Source organism: Salvelinus sp. IW2-2015, linkage group LG8 (genome assembly GCF_002910315.2).
Source record: "Salvelinus sp. IW2-2015 linkage group LG8, ASM291031v2, whole genome shotgun sequence".
Taxonomy (NCBI): Eukaryota; Metazoa; Chordata; class Actinopteri; order Salmoniformes; family Salmonidae; genus Salvelinus; species Salvelinus sp. IW2-2015.
In genome coordinates, this window is record NC_036848.1 from 33,065,539 (window position 1) to 33,080,965 (window position 15,427).

The window sequence follows — 15,427 nt, forward strand, 5'->3', positions numbered from 1 at the left end:
CAGTGGGGAGAAACAAGTATTTGATACACTGACGATTTTGCAGTTTCCTACTTACAAAGCATGTAGAGGTCTGTAATTTTTATCATAGTACACTTCAAACTGTGAGAGAAGGAATCTAAAACAAAAATCCAGAAAATCACATTGTATGATTTTTAAGTAATTAATTTTCATTTTATTGCATGACATAAGTATTTGATACATCAGAAAAGCAGAACTGAATATTTGGTACAGAAACCTTAGTTTGCAATTACAGAGATCATACGTTCCTGTAGTTCTTGACCAGGTTTGCACACACTGCAGCAGGATTTTGGCCCACTCCTCCATACAGACCTTCTCCAGATCCTTCAGGTTTCGGGGCTGTCGTGGGCAATACGGACTTTCGGCTCCCTCCAAAGATTTTCTATTGGGTTCAGGTCTGGAGACTGGCTAGGCCACTCCAGGACCTTGAGATGCTTCTTACGGAGCCACTCCTTAGTTGCCCTGCTGTGTTTTCGGGTCGTTGTCATGCTGGAAGACCCAGCCACGACCCATCTTCAATGCCTCTTACTGAGGGAAGGAGGTTGTTGGTCAAGATCTCGCGATACATGGCCCCATCCATCCTCCCTCAATACGGTGCAGTCGTCCTGTCCCCTTTGCAGAAAAGCATCCCCAAAAGAATGATGTTTCCACCTCCATGCTTCACGGTTGGGATGGTGTTCTTGGGGTGTACTCATCCTTCTATCCTCCAAACACGGCGAGTGGAGTTTAGAGCAAAAAGCTCTATTTTTGTCTCATCAGACCACATGACCTTCTCCCATTCCTCCTCTGGATCATCCAGATGGTCATTGGCAAACTTCAGACGGCCTGGGACATCGCGCTGGCTTGAGCAGGACCTTGCGTGCGCTGCAGGATTTTAATCCATGACGGCGTAGTGTTTACTAATGGTTTCTTTGAGACTGTTGGTCCCAGCTCTCTTCAGGTCATTGACCAGGCCTGCCGTGTAGTTCTGGCTGATCCCTCACATCCTCATGATCATTGATGCCCCACAGGTGAGATCTTGCATGGAGCCCCAGACGAGGGTGATGACCGTCATCTTGAACTTCTTCCATTTTCTAATTAATTGTGCCAACAGTTGTTGCCTTCTCACCAAGCTGCTTGCCTATTGTCCTGTAGCCCATTCCAGCCTTGTACAGGTCTACAATTTATCCCTGATGTCCTTACACAGCTCTCTGGTCTGGCCATTGTGGAGAGGTTGAGTCTGTTTGATTGAGTGTGTGGACAGGTGTCTTTTATACAGGTAACGAGTTCAAACAGTGCAGTTAATACAGGTAATGTGTGGAGAACAGGAGGGCTTCTTAAAGAAAAACTAACAGGTCTGTGAGAGCCGGAATTCTTACTGGTTGGTAGGTGATCAAATACTTATGTCATGCAATAAAATGCAAATTCATTATTTTAAAATCATACAATGTGAGTTTCTGGATTTTTGTTTTAGATTCCGTCTCTCACAGTTGAAGTGACCTATGATAAAAATTACAGACCTCTACATGCTTTGTAAGTAGGAAGACCTGCAAAATCGGCAGTGTATCAAATACTTGTTCTCCCCCTGTATATATTATGATATTTCTGTTTATTTTTTAATAAATGTGCTAAAATGTCTAAAAACCTGTTTTTGCTTTGTTATTGTGGTGTATTGTGTGTAGATTAATGAGGAAAAAAACAACCATATAAACATTTTAAAATAAGGCTGTAGCGTAACAAAATGTGGATAAAGTCAAGCGGTCTGAATACTTTCCGAATGCACTGTATGTCTGGATCGCCTATCCTATTTGTCTTGGGTACACATAGTTTGAGGGTCAGGAGAAGTTCAGAGGTGTCAAGGTTCAAGCAAACATCTGTCTCCAAGAACCTTGATACATTTGTATTTTTCTACGTTTTTTCATTGTAGATGCAGCCAATAGCATTTCTTGCACTCCCATCATGCCCTTTGTTGACTTCTACAACCTCACACTGGACCACACTGACTTCATGGAGGATTATCACACATGGCAGACTCATGGAAACTCTACCAGGTGAGGCAGGACAATATCAGAGCAAAGCTTATGTTGACCAGTACTGTTCAATTCTGCCCACATATATACATAAATATACAAATATACATAAGTATTTAGACAATATACTCAGTACTTTGTTGAAGCACCTTTGGCAGCGATTACAGCCTCAAGTCTTCTTGGGTATGATGCTACAAGCTTGGCACACCTGTATTTGGGAAGTTTCTCCCATTCTTCTCTGCAGATCCTCTCAAGCATTGCCAGGTTGGATGGGGAGCGTAGCTGCACAGCTATTTTAAGGTCTGTGCAGAGATTATCAATCTGGTTCAAGTCCGGGCTCTGGGTGGGCCACTCAAGGACATTCAACATCCCGAAGCCACTCCAGCATTGTCTTGTCTGTGTGCTTAGGGTTGTTGTCCTGTTAGAAAGTGAACCTTCGCCCCAGTCTGAGGTTCTGAGTGCTCTGGAGCAGGTTTTCATCAAGGATCTCTCTGTACTTTGCTCCATTCATCTTTCCCTCTATCCTCACTAGTCTCCCAGCATGATGCTGCCACCACCATGCTTCACCGTAGGGATGTTRCCAGGTTTCCTCCAGACGTGACGCTTGGCATTCAGGCCAAAGAGTTCAATCTTGGTTTCATCAGACCAAAGAACCTTGTTTCTCATGGTCTGAGAGTCCTTTAGGTGCATTTTGGCAAACTCCAAAAGGTCTGTCATGTGCCTTTTACTGAGGTGTGGCTTCCGTCTGGCCACTCTACTATAAAGGCCTGATTGGTGGAGTACTGCAGAGATGGTTGTCCTTCTGGAAGGTTCTCCCATCTCCAGAGAGGAACTCTGGAGCTCTGTCAGAGTGACCATCGGGTCCTTGGTCACCTCCCTGACCAAGGCCCTTCTTCCCTGATTGCTCAGTTTGGCCGAGCGGCCAGCTCTCGGTAGAGTCTTGGTGGTTCCAAACTTCTTCCATTTAAGAATGATGGAGGCCACTGTGTTCTTGGGGACCTTCAATGCTGCAGAAATATTTTGGTACCCTTCCCCAGTTCTGTGCCTCGACACAATCCTGTTTCGGAGCTCTACGCACAATTCCTTCGACCTCATGGCACCTGAGCTCAATTTCGAGTCTCATAGCAAAGGGTCTGAATAGTTATGTAAATAAGGTATTTCTGTGTTTTATTTTTAATAAATGTGCAAAAATGTCTAAAAACCTATTTTCGCTTTGTCATTATGGGGTATTGTGTGTAGATTGATGAGGGCAAAAAATTATTTGATCAATTTTGGAATAAGGCTGTAACGTAACAAAATGTGGAAAAAGTCAAGGGGTGTGAATACTTTCCGAATGCACAGTGTATATGGACAGGAGAATTCAATGTCTGTAGAAAGTGTAGTTCAATCCATTACCACCCCCCATTACCTCCCTGTGGGGGTGGATATAGAAGACGTCCTACTCACTGAGGAGGGAGAGGACCTTGGTGGCGGAGGGGATCCACCAGTAGCACTTGGCCATGGGGGGCAGCTCCTCAGGCTTGGCTGGGAACAAACGGGTGGAGATGAAGAAGTGGAGCCGCTCCACTAGCTGTTTGAATCGCTTCTGGGACAGCCTGGGAGAGGAGGACACGAGTTAGATAATCATCATAAAAAAATCGAGGCATTATCAGGATCACCATCATCATCAGAATGATATAATGGAAAACGCTGAGCACACGACAAGGAACACATTTTAACTGTCAAAATAGATGGTCTTTGTTTGAAAGCTACAGTATGACTGCTCAATCCCTACCAACTGTTACTAAAGCAAATTAGAAAACATATTCTTTACGTAATTGATTTAACTTTCCTGGATAAAGAATAACAACAACGATTTCTTTCTTAGGACTGTGTTCACTTTGTGGATAACAACTATACTGGCTTGAAAAAGCATGGGACTGCATAACACAGAGGAACAATTCAGACTCTTACTTCTTAAACCAGTGCATCAGGAAATTATGGTCTGCTTCAGCCAGCGCGGCTATTTGCCTCAGTAAGTGTGCATAGATGACATATGTGGCTGGGCTGGTGCACTGAGGATTCTGCAACAAAGAGGAGCTTTTTCAGCAGTGGCAGTGCATTTCAAAAAGGAAATATAGCTTTTCATTTGGAGCAGCAACATAAGACGTCTGGCTTTACAGAGCAAACCAGACTTTTCCACTCCAAACATGACCTCATCCGTTCCTTTGGCAGAGAGAGAGAGAGAGAGAGAGAGAGAGAGAGAGAGAGAGAGAGAGAGAAAGAGAGAGAGAGAGAGAGAGAGAGAGAGAGAGAGAGAGAGAGAGAGAGAGAGTAATACCACTGGTATTACCAGGGGCTGACTGACATCAACCATGTCAGACAGACACGTCTACTAAGGCTGCTTCCCAAATGAGGCCCTGGTCAAAAGTAGTGCACTATATAGGAAATAGGGTGCCAATTGGGATACAGCCCCAATAATTGCCTTGTGCCTTTCAATTTCACAGGATCCGCCACCAAAATATAGGTCAGAGAGCCTATCAACAGCCCAAAGACAAACGTATGTCATCATACACAAAATGTGGATGAAACAGAGAACTGTAGAGGCTCAATAGCCACAAAAGGTTGCTGGTAAGAAAGGGATAGAAGACGTGCTTTTTAATTTACTGCCCCATAAACCCCATAAAACATCTGAAACAATAATAAAACTTTGAATGGGATAGAAACCAGAGGTCTCCAACCAAAGTCTCACTTTTTAGCAGACAGAAATCCTTCCAGTTCTATTCAGCCATTTCCCAGTCTGCCCCCCCAAGTCTTTACCAGACTCTGTGTCTAATGGTCGTGTCCATATTTGGCCAGTACCAAGCCTGCCTCTAGTCTGTTGCTCATGTGTGAAGTAAACACTCTGCTCTCATTATATCCAGAGCCTGAATGAGACTGACTAACTGCCTGGGCTATGACTGGAGTCAATGGGCCATGTGGCGAGGTAGCAGATCGAGAGTTTCCTGTGTTTCCGATTCGCCTTTAGACTGATGGCTGCTGTGTTTAACATACTGAGGCCCCAAAACAAAAAGAGATTTTGTAAGATGGCTGTGGAGCACATGCGTGCGTGTGCTTAACGCATACATTTGCGTGCAGAAACTGTCTCACTTCTAATGAGGAAATTGCCGTTGTTACTGGAAAGTACACCATGTTCTCTTGTTACGTAATGAAATGGTTTGCTATATATAGCGTGGAATTAAGTATTAGCGGTYGAAAGAGCTCCTTGGCCAAATCTGTATGTAATTTCTACCAGCAGTATGTACATGTAGATAATGCATGAGGTTACCTGAACTAGAATGAAATATGCTCTCAGGTCATCCTTCGTCCGTCGACTGCAAAACAAAGCAGATAATATGAAATTAATTTAATTTCTCATCCAGTATGTAACATTTGCATTAATATTCAAGTCACAAAGTATAGMGCTTTACTATGTAGATAGGAATTGCTTGATTTGAGTGAGAAATATAAGAGCACTAATGTATGAGAGTACCACTCACCCCTTCCATTCTCTTAACAAGCTGTTAATGATCCCCTTCAGTACTGCTCTCTGGGTATCAGGAGGCTGTTGAATCAATGTTGGATCAACGTTAGCGAAAGGTTTTCATTTCAGCATGAACGCGGTTATTCGTTGCTCCATCATTCTACATACCGTGAGCAATAACGCGTCATAGACAGCATTGACGAATTTGGTGTTGATTCCTGAGTCTTCAATCGTGTTGAACGGGGCGTTTGCTTCTTTCTGAAAAGAGAAATGAAGAACACATTTAGATTAGGACTAACACATGAGCTAGTTAAGTCGACCATCACATGTGCTAAACATTTACCCAACTGTTCCTTGCCATATATGATCATACGCTTTCTTATAGGTTCTGCTCTCATGATTAATACTCTCTATGGAAACCACACACGTGCTCGTTTTTTTTTTACAACCTTCTGAATGACTTCATTCATTCATTTACAGACTCAAAAACAACTCTCCAAATTCCCCTTTTCCTGGCTCCCAGAAAGACTCTATTCACCGACTTTAAACACCAAAACAATGGTCACCTTTTATTTGCATTGATCAGTCATATTTCAAAATGATCACTGTTGCTTTAGCAATTTTACCATCGCACTTATCCATACAAATGAATTGATATAGTGTAATAAGTCATTTAAAAACATGCTGTATAACTAGCACTGGCTTGACTGACGATACAAATATGGAACCGCAGGATTGGATATGGCACACACATGGGGATCACCCACCTTAAAGGCAGCATTCAGTTCCAAAAAGGAGTCGAATGTGGTCAAGTAGAAATCATGGACGTGTTTCCAATCGCCGGAGACCGTTGCCCTCTCAATGTCCTCCCTAGTGAACGTTAGATGAATATGAACAGATGTTTCTGTTTGAGTATAATATTGATGATAACGATGACACAGGTGTGTGTGTGTGTGTGTTTGTGTGTGTGTGTGTGTGTGTGTGTGTGTGTGTGTGTGTGTGTGTGTGTGCTTACTGAAACTCTTTGGCTGTCTTGGTGCGGATGGGGATGACAGGATCGGAGGCAAAGCGAGCCCTGACCTCAGGAGGCAGAATGTCAATGGTGATGCGATGTTGATGCTTTTGTCTGACATCAGGACAGATGGGGGGAAGATCTCTACCTGCAGGGGGAATAACAACACAAATATATCATCCTAGAAAATGATTTTTACATGAACCAATTCCTAACTAAAATGAAGGCGGTAATTCATACGATCAACTCTACTTACTGGCAATGAGAGCCCAGGTACCAGAGTATAAGATGTGTAAGACAGGTACTCTAATCCACAATATTATAGTTTAACTATCTCAGTTAACTGTTATATAACAAGATGGACAGACTTGCAACCTTGGACTTTGTGAGCCATTAGATGAAACATGCATAAAAAAATTTTTTTTGCATGGGTCAATGAACTCTCCATACTTACAAGTAGAAGTGACAACAACATATTAACATCTTGTATTTTGAAAACACAACAGTAGTGCTCATTTTTCTCAGAACAAGTTCCCCAACTAAAGGATGAGCAGCTCTGAATGGCCCTTTGTCTCCCTCATCTGCATCAATCAATGATCCTCAAGTCTTCTCCAACATCTTTGATCTCAAGAATATGAAGCCATGACAACACATCTGCCTGGCGTATTGTTCATTATTTCAAAGCAGCCTGTTTGGGTCACTTTGAAATTKAAACAAGCCTTTCTTTTGTGAGCGCTGTGAAAATGATTTCCTTGTAAACATCTCACTGATATTTCTAAGTCTCAATGTGTTCCTCTTGAACACTTTGTTCCTACTCAGCCAAGGTGCAGTCTATCCCAGGACAGTACTGTTTATCAATTAGAGATGATTGATGCCACAGACAATATCTGTTCATCAAATCAGCTTTGTTAGACACCCTGTACCTGAAGGTAAGAACATCAAAAATGTGCTAGGTAGCCATACTGATAGCTCATGTTGGATATGCTATCAGGATCAAACTGGAGTAAGTTCTTCATGTCTGCACTTTGATATTGGTTCACTATGAGCTTCACAATCTCAAGACGGACTCTTGAATGAAGTAATGTGTTCATTAGGGTTACCATGACGGGACCTACCATGCCGTATGCCAGGAAGGATAAACTGGGAGGAGAGGCTGTGGCTACCAGCCTCCTTTTTGTGGTTTGAGATGAAATTGAGAGCCGGATATGGCAGCTTTGGTCCACGATCAGTACTCTATGATAAAAAACATTATTCATATTACAGACATCATGGAGTCTTGGATGTCCAAAAATTGACATTAAGTCCTGGATGTAATCATAATTATAATAGTATAGATGAGAACTATAACAGCATAGAATACTGTTCATTCACAGCAAGTACAGCAGCACTTAGGCTACAGAAATAAAAGTGGGATACATAAACAAAATGTACAGTATAATATGTGGGCTTTGTTTTAGTGATAATGTGTTGGGGAGTAATGAACTACATGTAGGTCAACTAGTAATGTAACAACATTGTGCAGTAGCTTGGTGGTAGTTGAACTAAATTCAAATCTGGGTAGTGTTTCAGTAGTTAATTATAATTTTTTTTGCCATGTAGTGCTGTAGCTGACTACTGGAACTACACACAACTTTTTTTTAAACTGAAAGAAAATACTGCCTAATTGATTTTCTTTTTCGACATCAGACCTGGCTAATTCTCACTTGAATCTTAATAAGCTAAATTACACATTCGGGTTAACTCCAGGGTGATCTGTTCGTGCAATTTGTAGTCTATGACATTTCAGATTTTTATGATATGATCATTTATCACGAAGTAGTTTGGATGTGGTGAACTATTTTTTCATAGTGCTACATCTGCATTGCTTGCTGTTTGGGGTTTTAGGCTGGGTTTCTGTGTAGCACTTTGTGACATCGGCTGATGCAAAAAGGGCTTTATAAATACATTTGATTGATTGATTGATAGTAACTTGAATTAAGTCAACTATATTTTAAGGGTAGCTTTGCTATTTGAATTTGTATTTATTATGGATCCCCATTAGCTGGTGCCAAGGCAGCAGCTTCTCTTCCTGGGGTTCAGCAAAATTAAGGCAGTTATACAATTGTAAAAACATTCACACACTGTGTACCCTCAGGCCCCATACTCCACCACTACCACATAACGTTATCTACAATACAAAATCCATGCGTACGTGTGTATCGTGTGTATATTATCGCGTGTGTACGCATGTTTCTGTGCCTATGTTTGTGTTGCTTCACAGTCCCGCTGTTCCATATGGTATATTTGTATCTGTTTTTTAAAATCTAATTTTACTGCTTGGTATAGCTTAACTTCTTTCAGTGTATAGTAATTGGTAGCTTGATGAACTATATTTTCTGAGTAGCTTCCCCAACACTGCATATTAGCACTCATTACTCACAGAGCTGCGATGCTGTTTTATAGCATAATAGGGTAGGAAGAGCTGTCCAAAAGTTCCACCCTCAGTTTTAACGTTAACACATTTCCCCAAAAGGACAAGCTCTGAGATCATTTAAATGGGTTAGTACGTTACTATTATGCACATTTTTAACACATTTTTCTAAATCTAAACCTTTTTCTAAACGTTTTATTGTATTTTTACATTATGACTTAATTTGTATGACATTGATCCCACATGATTTTTTTTTTTTACATTTTCATTTTTATTTGATGTCTTTGTTAATTGAACATGAAAATATTTCTTTGTCATATTTAATAAATAAAAAAATGTAAAAAATCATACTCACAGAGGAGGAATTATTTGAAATTGGAGGGAGTCTATCTCTCTCCCTTTCCCCCTGGTGCAGTTGTGTGTTATTTTCTCTCATAATGTTGAGTAGCATTTCTTCATCCGTTGAAGTCTGGTTAAGGTCGCAGTCACATAGCTTTTTTTCTTTTTTCTTAACTAAAACAAGTTAAAAGAACTCACAGTACCCGTATACACGGTACCCGCAGTAACAAAACATTCGATCTGAAACGAAGTAACGGTTCAGGATCTGAAAGGCTCTCTCGTCTTCATGGTAAACAGGTGAGCTCGCGCAAAGTWGTCAAAGCGCGCAGAGACTGATGCTGTTTGTCAAAGTAAACACGCGCGAGCGTCTGCATCCGATCGTGTCGCCGAAGTCTATTTTAGGTGCTAGGTGAGCATAAATGACTCATTTTCCACCTAACTGGATGTATCGTATATATTTGCAGCGCAGCTGTACACATGCGCCATGTTGTTTAAGAGGAGGTTCATAGTTACGAGCTTGGATACCATGGATGTCCTTACGTAAGTGCGCGGGTTTGCTGTGTGCACTGCCCAGTAGTGCTGACTGATTTACTTCTCCCAGCCAGGGTCTGTTTAGACTTCCAGGAAACGGCTCGAGCGATTAATTTATCACTACGTACAGTAGGCTACATTTTAGTTTTTTCTCTGTAGGTCTATTCAAGGAATCCAAGTGATACGATATAGACTAGGTTTACTACCCTGCCCTACTGGCCTACTTTATAAACTCAACACGTTATTATAACTGTGTTATTACACGTGATGACTTGACCTTGCTTTTGCCTTTTCTAGTCATAATACAGTACTACAAAGTTGATTGTGAAGATAGACACTTTCAGCATCTCAGCAGGCTACTGGTAAGTTTCACTGGCAAGACAACCAGAGCAGAGGAGCCTTCTCCACCCTTTACCACAACTCTGTCATTAGTGCCAACCCAAACTCCTGATGAGTGCCAGGCACATCATGAGCATGAGCTAAGCTTTAAATAATATGGCAGATGAGTAATGAGGAGGATAATTACAGCCTCGTCATCACTGTAGATTGTGGTGATTGTTGCTGACGCAAACAAATTGCTGTTATGTTATGGAACTTCTCGCTGACAGAGAGGGATCCTCACAGCTTCATCACTGGGCACTGAGTCAGAGTCCTATATGCTATAGCTATTCCCCCTGTGTTTTCCAACACAGCCAGAGTGGGGCCAGAGCCTGAATACAACCACTGAACTAGTGATCAGCACCACTYGGTGGTGAAGATCATGGACAGTGGACAAAGCAATCAACTGCTGCTATCTGAGGAGGACTATGCCAGAAGAATATTGATTACATTACTGGTGCAAATTGCACTAGACTCCACACAAGAGGCCAATTTGACTTACTATATGATTTTTGGGGGCTATCGTTTATTTTTCTCTTTGGGATGGTAAATGACAAAATAGTGAATGAGACAGAAATGTGTTTATAATTCCTAATGAAGATAGTTGATCAGTCAAATAACGTATCACAAATGTACAGAATACAATCGCACTGTAGTGCCACATGCCACACATGCTATGGTGTAAGTGTCTGACTCAACCAGTAGGTGGTAGAAGCGATCTGTTTTCAAATTGTTCCAGGCCTACTGTATTTGAACTAGGGTATTTTTTCTATGTTGCAGTGCTATACATTACCTCATTCTATTCATTGAACAGTTCTTCTGTAAGGACGACAAGGTCAGCAGAACCATCACATCTTGTTTCTCCTCTCACTGTATTTGGTTACATGGATGGCTTTGTATTTACAACTGACTCTTCCAGATGTACCTTCTCACTGTAAGAGCTCCATAGGCAGGGAAATGCAATCATTGTCCAGCCAAGAGATTGATCATTCACTCTCAGTTGACCCCCCTGCTGAAATACAGAAGGGAACATCTGGCTGTTCATTCCATAACATTACACATGGAACTGCAAGACCAGATTTCCATCTGTGACATCTAGGAAATAAATCTAGGAAATCTATGATGTCACTCAGTCATTACAAACAAAGGAGTCATTGTTTGAATACTAGGTAAAAGACATAAGCTCACTTTATCCATCTTATCCAATTGTTGTCAAATGTCATCATTTGCGGTGAATAACACACATGCTTCAGGTTACAATAACTGTTATATAATCATTACAATCACATCTAATATTTTAAGCTTATAATGGTTTTTGCATATTTATCCAAGCAAACCTACACCAAGGCTGACTCACACATCAGTAATAAAGAGGTGATAATATACTGCATGTTCCTCGTAAAGATGTGAATCACACATGATGTTCCCGCATGCCTCGACTGATACGTAAACATACCTAAGTGATGTTCAGGCAGCTTCTGTAAACTGTACAGAGTGCTCCATGTGTGCACCTATCCCCGTTCCACCCTGACCAATACACATTACTGCCCACCTGTCGGTATCCAGTAAGTCAGACAGACATTTCCAACCGTAACATGACCGTGTGTGTACACAGCCAAGACCCTTGGTGCTCGCTGGCGCTGCTGCTCTGGCCTCATGCAGGGGAACATGGCTTGGGTGACACTGGCACCTTTTCTCAGCAGAATATAAATCCCTGTGGAATGACACCTGACTGTCACCATGACTTAAGCCTATCTGTAGGGTCCTAACACGGTACTTTATGGTTTGATATGTTTATGGCCTCAGATTACCATGTTTTAAAACCTTAGGTAGTCAGACCCTGAAACTGGATCATTACATTTTAATTAACAAGACAGGCTTTATTGGTGCTTTCCACAGAGACACCCGAGAGGTGGTGACTGGAGGGCCATGTTAGGGAACATACTTTTGTTTAGAGCCTGTTTTAATGGGGCTAAATGCACATGCCGCCATTGACTATGGACTAAGTCAGCATGTCCTGCGAATTTCTTGGCAGAGCTGGAATTKTAATGAAGTCTTAGCAGCAGCATTGACGAGGTTGGCTTTTGTGAGGCGCTGACTATTCAGAGTCAATGTGGGAAAGACGCCTGCAACTCACCACAAGCCACACTGAGACTGGTCATCTGAAGCACTGTCAATCTGTATTCCCTAAACTTCTGCATACTGTACACACTTTACGAGGTGTACAGGAAATATGACAATTCATATTAGTGACAACACCAAAGAAACTTCAATGTGGTTGAATGAGGTTTTACCATTTTTCTTTATTTTTTATTTTTCACCTTTATTTAACCAGGTAGGCAAGTTGAGAACAAGTTCTCATTTACAATTGCGACCTGGCCAAGATAAAGCAAAGCAGTTCGACACATACAACAACACAGAGTTACACATGGAGTAAAACAAACATACAGTCAATAATACAGTAGAAAAATAAGTCTATATACAATGTGAGCAAGTGAGGTGAGATAAGGGAGGTGAAGGCAAAAAAAAGGCCATGGTGGCGTAGTAAATACAAAATAGCAAGTAAAACACTGGAATGGTAGATTTGCAGAGGAAGAATGTGCAAAGTAGAGATAGAAATAATGGGGTGCAAAGGAGCAAAATAAATAAATACAGTAAGGAAAGAGGTAGTTGTTTGGGCTAAATTATAGATGGGCTATGTACAGGTGCAGTAATCTGTGAGCTGCTCTGACAGCTGGTGCTTAAAGCTAGTGAGGGAGATAAGTGTTTCCAGTTTCAGAGATTTTTGTAGTTCGTTCCAGTCATTGGCAGCAGAGAACTGGAAGGAGAGGTGGCCAAAGGAAGAATTGGTTTTGGGGGTGACCAGAGAGATATACCTGCTGGAGCGCGTGCTACAGGTGGGTGCTGTTATGGTCACCAGCGAGCTGAGATAAGGGGGGACTTTACCTAGCAGGGTCTTGTAGATGACCTGGAGCCAGTGGGTTTGGCGACGAGTATGAAGCGAGGGCCAGCCAACGAGAGYGTAYAGGTCGCAGTGGTGGGTAGTATATGGGGCTTTGGTGACAAAACGGATGGCAYTGTGATAGACTGCATCCAATTTATTGAGTAGGGTATTGGAGGCTATTTTGTAAATGACATCACCGAAGTCGAGGATTGGTAGGATGGTCAGTTTTACAAGGGTATGTTTGGCAGCATGAGTGAAGGATGCTTTGTTGCGGAATAGGAAGCCAATTCTAGATTTAACTTTGGATTGGAGATGTTTGAWGTGAGTCTGGAAGGAGAGTTTATAGTCTAACCAGACACCTAGGTATTTGTAGTTGTCCACATATTCTAAGTCAGAGCCRTCCAGAGTAGTGATGTTGGACAGGTGCAGACAGCGACCATTACCTCTGCCCTGAGTTGTTGAGTTGGCCTGAGACTGGACTGAAATCCACATCRGGTAAGGAATGTGCTATCAATGCACAAAGTCAAACCAATTTCCAGGACAAAGAAAATAGAGCATGTTCAAATGTCAACATAGCTTTTGTTCTCCACATTCCAAATAAGCATTTTCAAGCCTCCTCTCTCACTCCCACCAAGCCCCTTATAGTTTCAGGAAACAGCAGAGGGAGCACCCCCCTATTCACAGAACTGACTCCTGCAGATGTATCTTCTCATTGTAAGAGCTCCATACGCAGGGAAATGCAATTATTGTCCAGCCAAGAGATTGGCTAAAAAGATCATCAAGGATAACAACTACCCATGCCACTGCCTGTTCATCCCGCTATCATCCAGAAGGCGAGGTCAGTACAGGTGCATCAAAGCTGGGACCGAGAGACTGAAAAACAGCTTCTATCTCAAGGCCATCAGACTGTTAAATAGCAATCAAATCAAATTTTATTAGTCACATGCGCCGAGTACAACAGGTATTACCTTACAGTGAAATGCTTACTCACGAGCCCCTAACCAACAATAAAATATGGATAAGAATAAGAAATAAAAGTAACAAGTAATTAAGAGCAGCAGTAAAATAACAATAGCGAGACTATATACAGGGGGGTACCAGTGCAGAGTCAAAGTGCGGGGGCACCGGTTAGTTGAAGTCTGTGTAGTCATCTGATTAGGTGTTCAGGAGTCTAATGGCTTGGGGGTAGAAGCTGTTTAGAAGCCTCTTGGACCTAGACTTGGCGCTCCGGTACCACTTGCCATGTGGTAGCAGAGAGAACAGTCTATGATGAGCAAGTCTTTGACAATTTTTTTGGCCTTCCTCTGACACCGCCTGGTATAAATGTCCTGGATGGCAGGAAGCTTGGACCCAGTGATGTACTGGGTCGTTCGCACTACCCTCTGTAGTGCCTGCGGTTGGAGGCTGAGCAGTTRCCATACCAGGCAGTGATGCAACCAGTCTGGATGCTCTCAATGGTGCAGCTGTAGAACCTTTTGAGGATCTGAGGACCCATGCCAAATGTTTTCAGTCTCCTGAAGGGGAAAAGGTGTTGTCGTTCCCTCTTTACGACTATCTTGGTGTGCTTGGACCATGTTAGTTTGTTGGTGATGTGGACACCAAGGAACTTGAAGCTCTCAACCTGCTCCACTGCAGCCCTGTCGATGAGAATGGGGGCGCGCTCGGTCCTCTTTTTCCTGTAGTCCACAATCATCTCCTTTGTCTTGGTCACGTTGAGGGAGAGGTTGTTGTCCCTGCACCACACGGCCAGGTCACTGACCTCCTCCCTGTAGGCTGTCTCGTCATTGTCGGTGATCAGGCCAACCACTGTTGTGTCATCGGCAAACTTAATGATGGTGTTAGAATCGGGCCTGGATGTGCAGTCAAGAGTGAACAGGGAGTACAAGAGTGGACTGAGCACGCACCCCTGAGGGKCCCCTGTGTTGAGGATCAGCGTGGCGGATGTGTTGTTACCTACCCTTACCACTTGTGGGCGGCCCGTCAGAAAGTCCAGGATTCAGTTGCAGAGGGAGGTGTTTCAGTGTTATTTGCCTTGAAGCGAGCATAGAAGTAGTTTAGCTCGTCTGGTAGGCTCTTGTCACTGGGCAGCTCTCGGCTGTGCTTCCCTTTGTAGTCTGTAATGGTTTGCAAGCCCTGCCACATCCGACGAGCATCAGAGCCGGTGTAGTATGATTCGATCTTAGTCCTGTATTGATGCTTTGCCTGTTTGATGGTTCCTCGGAGGATATAGCAGAATTTCTTATAAGCTTCCGGGTTAGAGTCCCGTTCCTTGAAAGCGGCAGCT

General features: G+C 42.6%; 1 protein-coding gene across 2 annotated transcripts in view; it reads right to left on the reverse strand.

The window, feature by feature from the left end:
• The window catches only part of hectd2 (HECT domain containing 2), a 39,774-nt gene extending 29,918 nt beyond the window's left edge, over positions 1–9,856 (reverse strand). Inside the window, exons 1-9 of one of the 2 annotated variants that reach the window (XM_023993094.2) lie at positions 9,307–9,856; positions 7,657–7,774; positions 6,545–6,689; positions 6,297–6,399; positions 5,698–5,787; positions 5,546–5,610; positions 5,335–5,380; positions 3,981–4,090; positions 3,474–3,622 (exon numbers count right to left, since the gene is read on the reverse strand). In XM_023993094.2, the coding sequence (XP_023848862.1) occupies positions 3,474–3,622; positions 3,981–4,090; positions 5,335–5,380; positions 5,546–5,610; positions 5,698–5,787; positions 6,297–6,399; positions 6,545–6,689; positions 7,657–7,774; positions 9,307–9,402 (922 nt within the window). In that variant the 5' untranslated portion in view covers positions 9,403–9,856. Of the gene's footprint in view, positions 1–3,473; positions 3,623–3,980; positions 4,091–5,334; positions 5,381–5,545; positions 5,611–5,697; positions 5,788–6,296; positions 6,400–6,544; positions 6,690–7,652; positions 7,775–9,306 lie in introns of both variants that reach the window. The other variant, XM_070444884.1, reaches the window with a different exon arrangement.
• Positions 9,857–15,427: the final 5,571 nt, after the last annotated feature.